Genomic DNA, 17,457 nt, shown 5'->3' with positions numbered 1-17,457 from the left:
TACTCTTGCTAAAGATCTCATATTCATGGTTGGAAAATTACCAGTTATCAATTACTCGTTTTCGACCAGCTAAAATACATAGATAGAGATTAGCGATTTTCTCAACTTTTCTGAACACCATCTAGGGCAGTCAAAATTTCCAACCAGCCATCAAAAGTAAGTGATCTAAATAAATGAAAAGTATGCATGTATGATCAAGATTCTTAGCGTAGTACAGATGAAAATATGACCCAGAACAGACAACACCTACATTTTGAAGTTTACACAGCATATCCTGGTTGTTTCACTTGTCTGGTTATTCCTAACAACTCAGGAATTCAATTACCAACAAAATCGTAGTATATATAATCCCCCGAAATTGTAAGCATCCAGTTTGTTTCAATCGTTTGAAAACCCGTTTTAGTGGGAGAAAATGAGCATTCATTGGAATTGTCAATATAAAGATTTGCGTCCTCTCCAGCAAACACTGGTATGAGCTCAACAGGAGAATATGGATTGAAAACCAAACCAAGTCAAAAAGAAAGATGCTAGAAGCAGTAAAGTTCCGCTTCAACAACTGAGGCCTACGGTAAGAACCACAAAGAGAATTCATTTCATGAAGCAACTCAAATTTTTTTAAGACAGCCATATTTGCAGCAAAAGCATGAGAAATGGCAAGTCTTTTCTATTTATCCTCCACCTGTTTGTTGAGCATATAACCATTAATGTGCAATCTAACTATCAGTTTAGGCTTTTAGTTGAGATGGAGCAAATGTTTCAATTCTGTTGACACATTCTCCTGGACCAGCTCTTCCCAGGTTAGCCCATAGCATTTTGGAAATACAGAACAATAAGCAAACCGCCTTTTTAGATTCAAAGGGAGATGACGGTAACTCAATTTTCAAGACATAGAACATAATCTTTCTTGGGCAACAATTCCATAAGGTGCTATTCGATACTTCATTCCAATAACCAACATCCAGTTTAGTGGCTGAGACTCTGAGAGACCTCCTAGTGTCTTAACAGCTAAAGACAATCCTCTATGCCATCACTCTATCCGTTTATTCAACTAGAGTAACCTTTGGAGTTGTGAGCTCCAAAGGCATAATGAAAGAGTAGCCCGTCCTTTCTGTCAGTTTGTGAGGTGAATGTGCATTCATAACTGGAGCCCCAACCACGAAAGGGATCAGTAGATCATTCAATGCCCATAGTTTTCAATCCAAATATGATCCAAAACAATTAAGTAATTCTTTTTGTTCACTACATGTTTCAAACGACTTTGAAGTAATGGCTAGCTCAATTGGAGCCTTTGTCTGTTTGTCATATTCATAACACTGAAATGATGTCATCAAAAGCTTCTTCAATTCTTTTGTCATTGTAGACAATCTGAGCAAGCTACTCCTTTCAGCAGCAGCCCTCGAGAATTCGATTAGTTCCTTTCTACATTTCTTCCATAAACATGGGATTCTAGTAGCAATGCAGTACTTGGAAACCGATATATTTTTTCATGCCCAGATTTTCCACTACTTATAAACCAAAACAATCCTTCCACTTTGAAATGTATTCCAACTTGTCAACTAGATCTTAATCTTTGACTAGTTATCATCAAAACTCCAATTGCATACCTGATTCAGAAAGCTCAGAGCTTTTCACTCCATTTTGCATCAGTGTCTCAAGCTCCTGCACATTCCTCGTCTCCAAAAACAGCATCCACAATCATATCAATCCACGCCTCAATTGCAGTATGATCATCAAATAACAGCCATGTTAGTGATGTTTCACCCATTCAATATGCTTTAGCCTGTAACACTATGAACAAGAAAAGGCTAAAAGAGGGGCAAACCCCATCCAACCATGTTGATTTAGTAACCACAAGGTTACAAGTTCGACTCCAACGGGCAGCTTATTGACATCAGCTCATAAGTTATGACAACCTAGACTGGTTTAACTTCTTTTGGTCATTTACCAGCTAAGGTCACAAGGCGAGATTTATTCGGTGCAAACCTTCATGTAGTGGAGTATGCTTTATAACAACATTGATAGTTCTAATCAACTCTACAATCCTACTTGATACTACTAAAAATTTCTATTCCATCTAAATTTCTTAGACGCAAGATCGAAATTGGATTCAGGAAACAAGAGCCTTTGCCGATTGCTTCACAATTCCCATAATCAACAAAGGCTGCTAATACTATACTATGACTACTAATGGCAATGGGGAATTCATTCACAGGCTGCAAACAGTTCAACTTGCCTGGAAAAGTTGAAAGTTGAAAACTTTAGGGATTATATAACGGATGAGAAGGATAAAGTGCAGGCAATGGACAAAACCAAATTCCGCAAACAAAAAAGTGTTGAAGATGAATCGCAATGGATAGAGAAGGGGCAGTTACCAAAAAGCGTAATCTCGGAATGGATTGAACACATGGTGAACTGACAATTGACAGATGAAATCCCAACTTTTCACTGTCATCTTTCGCCGTCGATCTCCTCCGCCGGAGAGATGGCGTATGGGCTTTCTGGAGGAAATTTGCTCCGGCATGTAACGTCTGGTTTGCCAGCTTCGTTATATAAAGTATATATCTATTATGGATCATGGAAAACCCTATAAAAGGTCTTTATTTCAAATCTTTTCTTTCTTTTAAATGATTTAGTCAATTGTTTTCAAAAAGAAAAAAAATACTCAATTTAGACCTTATAATATCAAAATTATAAATTATGGTGGACATCAAATAAATGTGCCTATAATTCAGCATGTGGGAATTAATCGTTGTGTCTGACGATATAAACTCTGAATACACTTAAAAAATAAATTATTGTGATTGAGTAAGAAAATTATGATATTTATTGATGAAGACTATAAACCAGTCATATATAATTTATTAATTTGTAAAATATTATACCAAATGCGTTTGTCTGTCTTAGTAAATTAAAAAAGTAATTATGAACAGAAACTATATTATAACAGAGTCACTAAAAATTTAAAAAAAAAAAAACACATTAATGTTGTTAAAAGTAAGCGTGCAACAGGCAAAGCCCAAAAGTACAAACAGCAGAAGTAAAACGGAACGGACAAACGGGGGTTTCCTTTTCCGTCGAACGGCGACACAAAAGGCCGCATCGGCATACGGTCCGACAGCAACGCGGACAGGCGATAGGGTAAGTCCCACGTGCATGCTGGGCACGTGAAGGACACGCACGTGCAGGATCACTGGTGGCCCCCACCACGAAGATTGCCGTGGGCCAGGGGACGGGGATTACGAAAAGGAAAAATCATGGGTGTTGTCTGCACACCATGTGGAAAAGCTCTTTAAGTATTTTTATTTTATTTTTTTTAGCCATGATGATGGGCTGGCCGGCCGTCAGGCCCGTCACTTTTTCTGTTAAAGTCCATTTTCATTGTCATCCACTGCTAAAGACCCAATCTTTTTCAACCATTTTTCACTCTTTTTCTTTGTGTTTTTTTTTTTTTATTTTTTATATGCTACAAAGTTTAATAATGGAGTAATTATTAATTTACTACCTATACTTTTTTGAGAGTATATACTCCTAAGTCTCCTACCTATGATACTAATGTGGGGTAATGTTCAAATGAATTCTCATGGTGTAATCTAAAAAACATTAGTATAATTTATATTCAAGCCCTAAACGAAATACTTTCGATTAGTTTTTGGTTATAGTCAATGAAAACCAATCCGAGAAATAGTTTCAGTCCAGTTCTCACAACCTGACTGGACAATGAGAGTACGTGAAAGATATTGTGGGAACACGATGGACGCTTTTATTGATGATCACGTGTAAATAGTGGATGATATACGTCTAAATTGTGAATCGATTTACATATTTATGACAGTCTAACTATTAAAGTGTCGAGGATAGGGTATAAGTAAATGGATAGCATTTGAGGAATGTGATCTTTAAAATCTACTATTGTCACTTTATTGTACCAATTTTTTATTAAGAAGTATTATAATTCTTTCTCGTTATTTTTTATTATTTCGTTTATGAGTTAATTACTTTATCATTGGACATATACCAACCAGCTATAAAAAAGAAAGAAGAAAAATAAAAACAATAATAATAAGACTACCTTCAAAACTATTTAACACGTTACGATTTGTTAGTATAGATCTCAAAAGTTAATATTAATTTTATTTTCTATGCACAATGTCATAATTTAATGGAAATGTAATTATTTATTTTGGAAAATCCAAAATTATTTTTATTTGGAATTTAAAAATTGTAGGTATATAAATTAGCATTTTTAAAAACGAGAATAAAAGAAACACCGAAATCTTTTGAACAAATAATGTCAAAGAAAGACACATTTTTTTTCAAAAAGTGCTTGAGAATTATATAGGTGCTTTTGACGAATTAGCATGCAGCTATCAAAATGTGTATACCTTTGAACCAATTAATGATTGTTTAGCTGGGTGGAAAGTGATAGAAAAAGAAAATAAGCCTATAAGGAAATTATTTAAATATATATATATAATTGTGTTTAGATCATTAGTGTCAATGATCTTGTGGTCAAATGGCTTGAACTGACTCTCCCAAATGAAAGATCATGAATTCAAACAGAGTCAGTAGTACTAAAAAAGAAATTATATTGTAAATAGGCTTTCACTAAATAAGGATCTTAACTCGAACAATCTAAATTATATTACAAGTAATAAGGAGTCGAAGTATTAATTCTGTCGTCATTTCACTTTCAAACCAAATGGAAACATTTAATATATTCTAACTAGGCTTTCACTAAATACGGATCTTAACTCGAACTATGCAGAAGTCTAGAGCCAATTTTGAGTGGAGAGATAATTAAGCATGATCCCAAATTTGAACTAGTTGAATGACTACCTGATATTTTATTTTTATTTTTTACCTGGTCACATGTTTCTTCAATCAGTCAATTAAGATCACACACTTAAACTAATAGTGTTCGCATTCAAAAAAAAAAAAAAAAAAACTAATAGTGTTCCTGTCATGTAGGATTTTGCATTCAAAAAATCGAGACCTCTTATTGCCCTATATTTTGATAATATGAAATTTTATTCATCTCCTTCAATTTCTTCTCCACTATATTTCCTTCAAACTTATATTTGAATATACAAATAGAAATTAAAAGCTTATATGTACATTTCCCCCTTTTTGGAATACAAACTACTCCTTACTTCTTTGCATAAATGCACTATTGTTTGCAATAACTTAAAGAGTGTTGCTTTTATACTTGTACCATTTCAAATTTATTATTGCCCAAGTGTCTATATTGTGTGTGAAGTGTATGTATATCTGGGCCCACATGTATTTTTTAAATAATAATACCGAAAAATATTCTTAAGCTGGCATGTCCCACTATTTGTTGCATTTCAATTGCCTAAAAAGAAACCCTTTTTTTTTTTTCTTTAAAATGGATACCTTTCATTCATTTTCAAGGACAAATGTTTTCAAACTTTCATGGATGCACTAGTGTGCCATTTTACCACTCATATCCGGTGAATGAAATAAATTGCGAGATGTATTTTTACACGTCATAATTGGTAGCAAAATAAAATTTATGAATTTATTTTTTAATTGATAAACTAATTGAGTTGAGTCTCGATAACTTTGTAAACTCTTATAAATTGATATGTTGTAATTACAGTTTAATGATTCTTGAATTCTGAAGTTGACTATACCTTCCCAGCTGATTTGAAAGATAAAAAATAAAGTTATTTTTCATCAATCAAATAATGGTCATGTTTGGTAACATAGTCAGTCAATTTTGGTTTATTTGATCACTATTAGATGTTTGACTTAGTTAAACATTCAATATGAGTGTTTAATTATTTAGCTTTTTGTAACCGTTTATTGCTCCAAAATGTTAAAATTCAAAAATCAATTTTTTTCGACCAGCTTTTTGAGAAATATATCTTTATACAATCAGCTAATGATATCAACTACTCAAACGCACTAACCCAATCAACTAACAGTCTAACAATTATTTAACAAACACCCCAATATCAAAATAACATTGATGATTGTTTGTTTGACTTGAATTAATAACCTAAACACCTTTATATTTTGTTTGATACACAACATCATATTGTACTATAAGATTTTGAGATTTTTTTTCCTGTATATACACATGAAATTGAAAACTTATGGCCCTAGTACAGTAGTACCATTAATATACATGTATGAGTTGGATGGTCTTTTTAACACATGTAGACTTGAATAGATGATTTTTTAAAAAAATTGTTGTTCCAACTACATATCATTTAATTTGAAGGTGGGACAGTGCCTATACAAATATTAATAAAAAGGACAAATTAAATGACAAAGTAGGAACAGGAGAGCCATGCCCCTCCCTCCATACCCTTCATTTTGTTTATTTGTTTTTCTTTACTTAAATCGTTGAAATGGCCCCACAACTATACTAATTTCATTGTTTTAGTTATCATCATTTATGCCAATGACATTGTGATCTCGCATAAATTTTTTTTTTCAAATAGGAGATTATGGGTTCAAACTCAAAAATAAATATGTATTATATTATAACATAATGAGTTATATTCAAAAAGAAGTTATCGCAACATTTATTTTCATTTAAAAGTGTTATTAATTATTAAATTTGCAAATATTTTAGACAATATTTTAAGAAACAATACCTATGAATCACTAAAATATGTAAAAATCTGATAGTAACGAATGATATTCGATAGAATTTGATAGTGGCCGGTTTAATTATTTTAATTCTCGATCTTTAATTTTGTCCAATAATATTGTTGATTATCAAATTTGTAGATATTTTAGTCGTTTGAATGACTAAAACATGTAAAATTTTGAACAGACTAATGCCTATGAATCACAAAAATATGGACAAAATCAAATAGTAAAAATATACGCTATTAGATGAAATATGATATCAATTTCATTATCTCAATCCTCGATATTTAATTTCGTTCAATAATATATGTTCTTGGTTATCAAATTTGTGCGTATTTTACTCATCTGAGTAAATAAAATATGTATATATTTGAACGAGAGTCACGAGACAATACTTTCAAATGACTACAATATGTACAAATATAGTAATCGGTAATATTATTGGATAAAATTAAAAGTCGATAACTAAAATAGTGAATCAGTATAGTCGTAGACCATTTTGATAATTTAATAATTTTTTGAATATAATGAATTCTAATTACTAGTACAGTACATTATCTATGCTATGCTACCTTATCATGGAAGCCCTTTCATTTTCTCTCTCTCTTGTGCATAATAGATACATAATGTGTATGTATATGTTTTAGACCTTATATTATACTAATCATAATCATCATCATCATCATCAAAGTAGTATCAATAATTCAGCCAGATTGAGTAAGTGACTACTCCCCCCTTCCCCACTTTTTCTTCCATGTATTTATATACACACACATCTGAAGTGAGTGAAAGTGAAAGGAGTGGGGCCCATGTCACATTGGAACATGACCCCCTAGTGATACCAAATAATCATGCTTCTATAGGACATTAGTTTTTGTTGCTTAATTAAAATATTGCAAAGAGAATTAATTAGCTTGAAGATGCTTTCTTATTGCCCTTTTGCCCCTTAGACATGAATATAATTTGACATTTTGTGTGTGTGGAGTGTTTTGGGCTCCACATGTATAGTAATTATTATGCCAAATTTTAACTAATTTATAATCAAACTATATATGTCAAAGACTTTGTGATTGAGCGATATGACTGTGGTTCTCTTAAATGAGACAATACTACATTATAACAGAGTAATTAGTACTTAAAAATAATAATACTTGTTCAGATGTATTAATATTGATGCGTAAGTATTCCAGTTTTGTCGGACTAAATTATTGAATTCCATGATCATACCCCTAGACCCATGAGAATATAACTAATGTAAACCGAATTTCTTCAGTGTTGAGATTTACCCAAACTATACACTCAAATGTGTCAATATTTGTTTGCCTCATTCTTAAATTGGCACCCCATAAGGTTCTTCACAAGGTTTAATAATTATCATTTTTAACTTGTTTATTCTCTTAAGCTAAATTAATGGGAAAAGTTATTGTGCGAGTGCATATTGCACCGAGTATAATTAAAAAAAAAAAAAAAAAACTTGGATTGTATCTGATGCAATGAAGATAATGTTCATTTTACTCTAGATACAAACATCAAAAAATTTTACATTTATTCTTTGTTATACCTACCGCAATTGATATTGGTGGGTACTGATCGACAAATTAAAATTTTATTAAATTAAAACTCATGAGGGAATATTTCTTCATAATTTGAAGTCCTTGATACAAACCTAAGTTTGACCATTAAATTTTTTTAAATATCATTTGCATTAATATAAAATGCATTGACATAAAAAGTAAATTTATATATAACGTAATTATTGTTAATCAAATTGAATATTTTAATGAAATTAATGGATTAGTCACATGTTTGGATTAATGATTTGATTTTATTATATGGATATATGGACAACCCCAGCTCATTAGCTTATCCATCTATCTTCAAAATTCTTACAAGATATATGCTTTGCATGGTTATATATAATTAAGTTTTTAGTTGTGTTTGATAAATATATAAATACTAATAATTTGATTTAAAAATTTTATAATGCTTAAGTTTGTAATCGTGGGTGATAAATTAGTTTAGATTGCTTTGAACCTCGTAGTTACTAAATTAACAATACAGTCAATTCGACTAAAGTTGACCTGCAATATTATTGTATGGTTATTTTTTTAACAATAAAGCAGTAATATTTACACTTCACTAATTAATTGGGTGTGATATATCTAATTAATTTGTAATTACTCAACTAGATAAAACTAACTAATTGAATTACATTAGTTGTAATTCATCTAATTAAGTTTTAATTATCCAACTAGTTAAGACTAACTAATTGAATCATTAGTTGTAATTTATCTAATTAGTTTGTAATTACTCAACTCATTAGATTTAGGTTAGATAGCATTTTTTGGCCTATTTAATTAATAAATTTTTGTTAATGATCGTTTGACTTAAAAGGGTCGGGGACAAGACATCTTTAAAACATTTTAATCAAACTTTAAAGTTATTAATCAAACATTTTAATATGAACATATATCAAAATATAACGAATCAAAAAAAAAAAAAAAACATGTAATGTATTATATGTTCATTTTTATTGTATTATATGCCTACTTTTAAATTTTAGTCCCTCATTAAGTAAATAATGATATGCTATTTTCATCACGTGGGTCTAAGAAAAGTGTCTACGTTAATAACTTGTGAGAGGAAATAAAAATTGAGAATATAAAAGGGAAGTACACCAAGTGACCAAGTGTTCAAGTATTTTCATATTTCTTTCAGGTGTTGCTATTTGTACACCCCCTAGTAAAAGTGGGTGTAAATACCCTTTGAATTGTAAAAAGGTGAAAAATTTCAACAAGTACATATAGGTGGTGTAAATAGCAATAAGGGTGTAAATATGACTATTTACATATGGTCAAATGTAATTTACGAGATTCCATTAGAGCAACATTATCAATCGGGGATATTATGGGGTTATTGTAAGAGTGATTAAGAAAAGATAATGTGGAAGGGGAGAGAAAAAAAAAGAAGAAGAGAAAACTGAATTTTAAAAACAAAAACAATAAAAAAAATTAGTGCGTCAGGGGCACTGACGCGTTTGCACGCACCCGTATGGTTCGCGCACAGCCTGTGTCCCCTTTTTTTTTTTTTTTTTTTTAAATTTTTGTCCTGACATTCTCCCAACCCTTTGCAGGTCAAATAATTTGTCAATAACAAGTGTGGGGAAGAATTAATTGACAAATTATTTGGATGACCTACATTATCCCTCATTTCTTCCCTGATGTGGATGCTGTTAGTCAGTTTTTTAATTAAAAATTAAAACATTAGAAAAAAAATTCACTCGCCTTATCCGGTGAGAAGGCGAGGAGCTGCCTTCCCATCGGAGAAGGCAATAAAAGTAGTGCAAATAGTAAACTGGTCTATTTATACCACCTATAAAACTATCACACTTATTAAAAGGGGTGTAAATATCAATAAGTATGGTGCAAATAAAATTCTTCATTTCTAAACATTCAGAATTCATATCTAAAGATGTAAGAGGAAGTAAATTGGGAGTCGCACAATTATTCTTGAATTTTGGTGTTACATAAACAATTACATACTCCGTATTCATTACAGTACTATACATTCAAACCAATCTAGCGCTTAAACTTTCTCAAAAAATAAGAAAGAAAAAAAAAAACAAAAAACAATGTCTGTCAGACGCTTGAGCCACCAAGAGAGAACGTGCACTATTCCAAGCAGATCTGGATCCACTAAATAAATCTCTTTCACTCTCCTACGCACTCGCCTCCCACCCACTCTCTGATCATTTTCTATATGTATAGCCCGGGGTAGATAGAGAGAGAGAGAGAGAGAGAGTGATATAGTGAGAGAAGCTTAAAGTTGGTGTCTTTGTGACTCAAAAAACAAAGGGTATTCAAAATTTTCAAGTTCAGGGTGGGTGGTGGGGGTGGGGTGGGGTGGGGAGGTATGTGGGGTGTGGGGTGGGGGTATAGTAAATAAGCAATTGATGGGGGTTGTGCTGCTGCTGTTGCTGTCAAACTGCTACTTGTGCAGGCTGCTGCTTCTGCTACCACCACTGCATACAAAGGAGGAGGCGGTGGTTTGGCTTTTGTAGTAAGTTCCATAGCCTCCCTCTCTCTCTCTCTCTCGTTGGGAATTGAAAGAAACCTGCAAATTATAGGGGTGTTTGGGAAAGAAAAAGAAGGGGTTATGGTCTGCAGCTTCTTCTGTTTATCTTGAGAGAAAAAAAAAATTGTTTCTTTTCTGGTCAAAGGTGTAAGATTTTGTGTGCAGATCTTCAATGGGTAATCTGTACTTGTTTTGATTGTTAACTTTTTGTTTATGGGTATTTCAATTTGGAAAAACATGGTAATAAGAGAGTAGGGAGGAGTGAGAGATTCCAGTGTGGTGTGCTTCCAGTTTTAGCTTTTCTTGTTGGCTTTATTTCTTCATCAGCTTCTTGCTTTCAGCTTTGTGTAAAGACTAGAGAAGTACACCCACCTCCATATTTAGCTTCCTTTCTGCAGAGGGAACCTTCAAAATCAAATCTTTTTTTTTTTTTCTTTTTCCTTCTAGTTTTTGCTTACTGCTACTTTTAAGTTTTACCTACTTTTATATTTTTAGTTTTCTGGGCTGTTTTTTGCAGGGAGAGGTTAAAGGGTAACTTAGCTTTGCTTAGTTCTTGCGAGGAAGAAAGAGAGAGAGAGAGAAGGGTTTGGAGGGTTGGAGTGGAATATTGCTACCAACCCAGAAAGAAAATGGATGCATATGAAGCAACAAAGGTGGTTTTTCAGAGGATCCAAAGTCTTGACCCAGAAAATGCGTCTAAAATCATGGGGCTTTTGCTGATACAGGATCATGGGGAGAAGGAGATGATCCGGCTGGCTTTTGGGCCGGAGTCATTGCTTCAATCTGTGATTGTGAAGACGAAGATAGAGCTTGGGTTGTCTCCCAACTCTCCGTCCACTCCTTCGTCGCCTTCTCCGTTTGGGAATTCGATTTCTGTTCCTTTTTCCCGGCAGAACTCTGCTTCTTCCGGCGGCTCTGGGAGGATTCATGGCGGCGTTAATCTTCCTTCTCCGCTCAGCATAAATACCCAGTCGAATGCTTCTTCTTCTTGGGCTAATTCCAGCTTCTCGGAGTTTCAGAGCCCGGAGGGGATGGTTAGTCCCAGTCCTACTGCTAATGGAGTTAGTTCTCTGTCGTCTTCCATGAACTCCGCCGCGCCGCCGTTTTACGGCGGCGGGGAGGTGGATTTGATCGACGAGTTTCAGCTGCAGGACCAGCTCTCGTTTCTCAACGATGGGTCGCCGACTTTGGGGGCCAAAAACCCCGACATTTTCTACCCAAACCACCAAGATTTGGCGTCCAGTCCCACCGGAGACTCCGCGCTTTTCTCCTCTTACTCCGCCGGATGGGGCGGCGGCGGGTTCCCTCACCGGAGGAGCTGCTCCGTCAGTGACATCTGCTTGGGCGGGAATGACGACCCGAACGGTGGATTCGGGTGGAAGCCGTGTCTGTACTACGCTAGAGGCTACTGTAAAAACGGCAACAGCTGCCGGTTTCTCCACGGCGGCGGCTCCGGCGACGGCGAAATGGTGGGCTCTCCGAGCAAATTTGAGATGATGGAACAGTGCCAGGAGATTCTCAGATCCAAATCCTCTCAGCAGCAAAGATTGGCCGCCGCTTCTCAGCTCATGGCGGCTTCTTCCACCTTCCCTTACTCCCCAGTTTCTGCCAATAAATGCATGAACTTTCTTCTCCAGCAACAACACTTACAGGCTGAGAGCCCAAGGCATAAACCATTTTCTCAGTCTTATCAAAATCTCAATCTTTCTGTTCTTAATTATGTAAGTATTATGTAAGTATTATCCATCATTTCATGTTTTTCATGGTTGCAGAGCTGCGGCGGCATTGATGCTGGGAGACGAGGTTCATAAGTTTAGTCGAACCCGGTTCGAGAGGGGAGATTTCGGGATGAATCTTGGAGCTAACAATTCGAGTTCGAGACAGATTTACTTGACATTCCCAGCTGACAGTACTTTTAAGGAAGAAGATGTTTCCAACTATTTTAGGTACTTATTGCTTTTAACCATGTTTAATCTTCTGTTTTTGTTTCTGCTATTGTTAATTAATGTGTTTCTTTATTCCCCGGAGTAGCAATTATGGACCGGTGCAGGATGTGAGGATTCCGTATCAGCAGAAGAGGATGTTTGGATTCGTGACATTCGTTTATCCCGAGACTGTGAAAATAATTCTTGCCAAAGGGAATCCTCATTTCGTTTGTGATGCTCGGGTTCTCGTGAAGCCGTATAAGGAAAAAGGCAAAGTCCCGGAGAAATTCAGGTCGGTTTAGTTAACAATGTCGGTGTAATTTGTGCATTTTATACTCTATAGTGCTAATTTGTGAGACTATAGGAAGCAACATCAACAGCAGGAGATGGAGAGGGGCGAGTTTCCGGGGTGCGTTAGCCCTTCCGGTTTAGAGTCTCGAGATCCTTATGATATCCAGCTCGGTAAGTAGTTAAGGTTAAAACCTTAAAACCCGATGTTGGCATTCGATGTTTTTCCATGAATCCATGAATTGTATGTATCTATTTGTCTTGATTATAGGTGCGAGGATGCTCTACAACTCTCAGGACATGTTATGGAGGAGAAAACTCGAGGAGCAGGCGGATTTGCAGCAAGCCATCGAGCTTCAGAGCCGGAGGCTGATGAATCTACAGCTTCTCGATGTGAAGAGGAGCAATCATCATCGTGCCTTTTCCACGGGAGCCGTTATCTCGTCCCCGGTTCACTCCCCGGGATTCATTGGCCACAACAATGTTGTTTTCCCGACTAGTCAAGATTGCAGCAAAGGTCTTAACTTTCACTATTAATAATTCAATCATGTTTGCTTCCTTTAGGTAATCTTAAATAAAACATTGAAATCTTTCTTTTTATAGTTCCCGAGAACGGTTTTGCGCCTAAAATGGTAAACCAAGCAAGTATTGGGACCGAAAAGGAGGTGCAAGAAAGGGAGAAAGAACCATCCAAAGGGAAGGATGAGAATGGTAATGGCAAAGAAAACAAGGGAGAAAACGAGTTACCCGAAAGGTAAATAGTAGTACTTAAAAGGCTAAATTATTAAGAAACCAAAACCCGATATCTGTAATGACAAATGTGTTATAAGTGCAGTGTGGAACACAATCTCCCCGATAGCCCGTTTGCATCGCCTAAAGCCGCTGGAGACTCGATGTCGTCTGCTTTCTTGAACGACGTTGGAGAAGGCGAGAAACCATCTTCGGGCACCAACAACCTCATCGCCGCCTCGCCCTTGTTCCCCGCCAATGCTTCACTCGATATGACCCCATTGAAATCATGTTACCTTGAAGTTGCTAGGTACATTACATATATATATACATACATTAAACTATCAATCCCGCAATTTCCATTTCTTGATGACAACGAATAAACGCTTCATGACAGGTTCCCTTCGGGATCCGGTGCAATTGGAATGTAAGCCTAAACCAGCCCGTGACACAATTAGGCTTCCTTAGTTTAGGTAAGCATTCACAACTCGCGAGTCCCGCCTTAACATAACCGAACCAAACCAACCAACAAACATCCTAACCTCGGTTTTCGGTTTGTGTGTTATGTTCTTTGTTCAGGAAGTAAGAAGAGTATGTACAAGTATAACCACCACCACCACCACAACCACTGCCACCGCCTTCGCCTTGTGACTAAGTAACATCATCAGACAACACATATATTACTATTTACTACCAATACAAATATGCATACATAGTAAAAAAAGAAGTGGGACAGCCATTTTCCATTTTCCCTTGTTTTCTTGTGTTGTATTCTCCAGTCTCTCTCACATCTCTCTGTAGTTGAGGTTCTTGGTTGGACCACAGGTAGAGAAAGGAAAAAAGAATATTAGCCATAGGTGAAAAACCATGAGGTTAAAAAAAAAAAAAAAAATTACAAGAGGCAAGGGGTACCAAGAAAAGTAAAAAAACTGAGTCTTTGTTCATTGTATTTGGACTGTAATTTTTCTCCCCCCCTTGCCCCCCACCAATGTATAATCAAGAAGATTCAAATGTAGCCAAAAGTGTTAGTTTATGTTCTTGTTAGGAAAATTACCTGTGCAGAAGAAGATGCAGTGAAGAAGAAGAAGAAGATTTGATGAAGATGAAAGGCAGATTTTGTATGCCAAGAAGGGGTTTGATGTAATTTTATGTGCCTGTGGGTAAAAAGGAGGAAAAAAAAGAAGAAAGGTAATTAGTATGTTATTAAAAATTTAATCTTTTTTACTTAGTAGCCTAAAGGGAAGAAGAAAGAAAAGAAAATGGTAGTTTTTTCTGCCATCTTTTGTTGTAAATTTTTTTTTTTTTTAATGTATTATGGTAAATGGATGATGTCAAAACAAGAAAAAGGACTGTAATAGGGAGAGGCAAAAAGGTAAATTTCACCAAAAGTTGAAAGCTTTATATATAATAATATATACATACATATATGTTTGATTAGGGGTGTATTATATATATATAATTTATAAGAGTGGGGGTGGGGGGTGGTTTTTATAATTGTCTTTTAGGAATTTGTCAGTGTGTCCCAGTTTTTGTCTGCTTTTATGATTGTGGGGTGGGGGTGTGGGGCCCTGTCCTTTTCTGCCTTTCACGGGCATACAATCACATGGGTGGCTGACACCATGGGGCCCACAACTTATTTATGCAGTGTTATGGTTTCTGGGCCCTACCCACCAAACACCCCAAGTGATTATCCACTTGCCTGACTCACTCTCTCTCTCTGGGTTGTACACTGTACTCATCTCATTGTACCTTCCTTTCCTCTCCCACATGAAATCTCCTTTTTGCCCCTTTCCTCCCCAACAGTCTTTTCAAACTTCATTTCTATGACCAGTTGAGCTGTCCATATGGACATTTTCCCGCAACGTTGATCTTAAGAATGAGTAAAAGTTATGAGTTTAATTTTTGTTAATATTTTATTTAAATTCAAAGAATAGGTGAATTTAGTGTACACTTTCAGATAATGGTTAAGAGTTATTTTGTTATTCGAAATTACCCTTGAGAGGTGAATCGTCTTAAAACATTTTGATTCGATTCAGTAGGTTTGACTAATAAAGAATATTAGTAAAAATTAAAAATGTGATTTTTAATACATTTTCTCGTCGGATCAAATATATCGGGATCATTTCTTACACGCTTAACTCAGTAGTTCAGTAGGTAGGTAGTATTTAGAGAAAGAGATTAATGTTTATAATGACAATATGAAATTAAAGTGGGATAGATCTCTTGTGTGTACAGATATTTAGTCTTGTCTGTTGAGTCATTTAGTCATCATAGTTTATACCTTCTCAAATATTCTGTCGGACTGAAACGTAGACCTTTCAGATTATATTTAATTTAATATTTTTGAGAGAAGAAATATGTTGAAAATTGTTTGTGAGATGGGGAAGAGACAAGAAAGTAGGGAGAGTGAGAATCTTTGGGGAGTTGAGCCAATGGGGTTTTGAGTCTTTTGACTGTGGATTCTTGGTAGTTCTGAGGCTCACCTAACAACGCAGAGTTCTCGCATGGGAGTTTGTAAACTAACCACCCCTTTGCCGTAAGAATGCCGGTTAAGGAATATTGTCATAAAAAGGTTTTTTATAATGTATGATTTATATATTGTTTGGTGTCACGTTTCATTAAAAAACAAATCGTAAAATTTAAACTAACTCAAAAGTATGAGATAATTGATAATTTAATTGTAAAGTCGGAGGATCGATTTGTATAGTTGTATTGGATAGTGCTAATATCATGTCGATAATACTTTGTACAAGTAAGTGTAGTACATTTAAATGCATGTGATATTATTGGCACTATATTAATTGGCATAGCAGAAAATCTTTATAAAAATTAGAAAAGATTTAATATAGGGTTGGTTGGTGAATGAAATGAGAGATTGAGAGTACCGAACAGCTAGATTTTAGAAAGGTTGACTAAAGTTGAAATTTTGTTCTGACCGTAATTTTTTTTTTTTTTTTTTTTTAAATTTTGGTCTGAAAAGTGAAACTTGAAAGTTGATATGCACGAGGCAATGAGTAAAGCAGGATGTGTACACGTGTAGGGCTTGATGGCAGTAATGCTTTTATTACTGTACTTGCAGCTTTGGATTCTCTCACGGTCTCACTCGCCCTCCCATATTTTATATTTTATTTTGATTTACATATTATTCGAAATTGTAATCTAGATTAAGATTACTACAAAGAGGTAAACCTATTTAGAAGGCCAATATCAGCCTCAACTGATAAGTGACTTTTTAATTTATGAGTTCTATTGGTGTTGAGTTAAAAATTTACATCATAAATAATTGATAAACGAAAAAGTCACTTCACAATAGTTGAGGTGCAAAAAGTAACGATAATATAATTGAGAGATAAAAAGTGTTATGAATTATTTTTCTACAATTCAAGGATGAAAAGTGTTTGATAGGACTTATATGTGCATGACCGGATATATGTGAGATGAACTGACCTGAACCACATGGAGCTGAAGAAAGCAAGGACTCTCCAGAGCATTTCATGTCGGTTATCTAGGGTCGAAAATCCAGTTTTCGAGATCGGGATAGTAAATATTCCGCCCCGCCAATATGTTATACACACAAGGAATAGTCAAATAACTTCGCATCACCATTTTCCTTTATATTAGAGCATTGACATGACCTCTATGACCGTCGAACCCTGACATGTGTCCCGATGCTCACCTGTATAAGGCACATTTATTGCCTTAGAGGGGACATTTGCTTTCTCAACTACCTAAGACCTATTCGATTGAACTAATTCAGTTCCTAGTCCAGATATACCTCATCCATAAACCCGAGTGCAATGTAGTTGACCCGAAAGGG

The 17,457-nt window shown here is 35.1% G+C and overlaps 1 protein-coding gene and 1 long non-coding RNA gene across 8 annotated transcripts; one reads left to right on the top strand and one right to left on the bottom strand.

Moving 5' to 3' along the window:
• Positions 1-572: 572 nt before the first annotated feature.
• LOC109155851 lies at positions 573-1,726 on the bottom strand. Its single transcript, XR_002049944.1, has 2 exons — positions 1,605-1,726; positions 573-1,141 (listed from the first exon to the last, which is right to left on the bottom strand). It is a non-coding gene; the product is annotated as an uncharacterized LOC109155851 (long non-coding RNA).
• An 8,547-nt stretch (positions 1,727-10,273) lies between these two features.
• Positions 10,274-15,028, top strand: LOC109155847 (zinc finger CCCH domain-containing protein 53-like). Of its 7 annotated transcripts, none has more exons than XM_019303521.1 (10): positions 10,274-10,424; positions 11,263-12,364; positions 12,471-12,644; positions 12,730-12,915; positions 12,988-13,085; positions 13,183-13,428; positions 13,515-13,665; positions 13,747-13,950; positions 14,038-14,113; positions 14,220-15,028. In XM_019303521.1, exons 2-9 carry the CDS (start codon positions 11,328-11,330, stop codon positions 14,069-14,071), a joined length of 2,130 nt encoding a protein of 709 aa, XP_019159066.1. In that variant the 5' UTR covers positions 10,274-10,424; positions 11,263-11,327; the 3' UTR covers positions 14,072-14,113; positions 14,220-15,028. The 7 variants fall into 7 exon arrangements, with proteins under 7 accessions (XP_019159066.1, XP_019159065.1, XP_019159067.1 ...); XM_019303520.1 differs by having other exon boundaries at positions 11,259-12,364; XM_019303522.1 differs by having other exon boundaries at positions 10,274-10,432; positions 11,277-12,364.
• Positions 15,029-17,457: the final 2,429 nt, after the last annotated feature.

This window comes from Ipomoea nil, unplaced genomic scaffold, assembly GCF_001879475.1.
Source record: "Ipomoea nil cultivar Tokyo-kokei standard unplaced genomic scaffold, Asagao_1.1 scaffold2704, whole genome shotgun sequence".
NCBI lineage: Eukaryota > Viridiplantae > Streptophyta > Magnoliopsida > Solanales > Convolvulaceae > Ipomoea > Ipomoea nil.
Note: the sequence above shows the minus strand (reverse complement) of the source record. Positions and strands in the feature narration are given on the sequence as shown.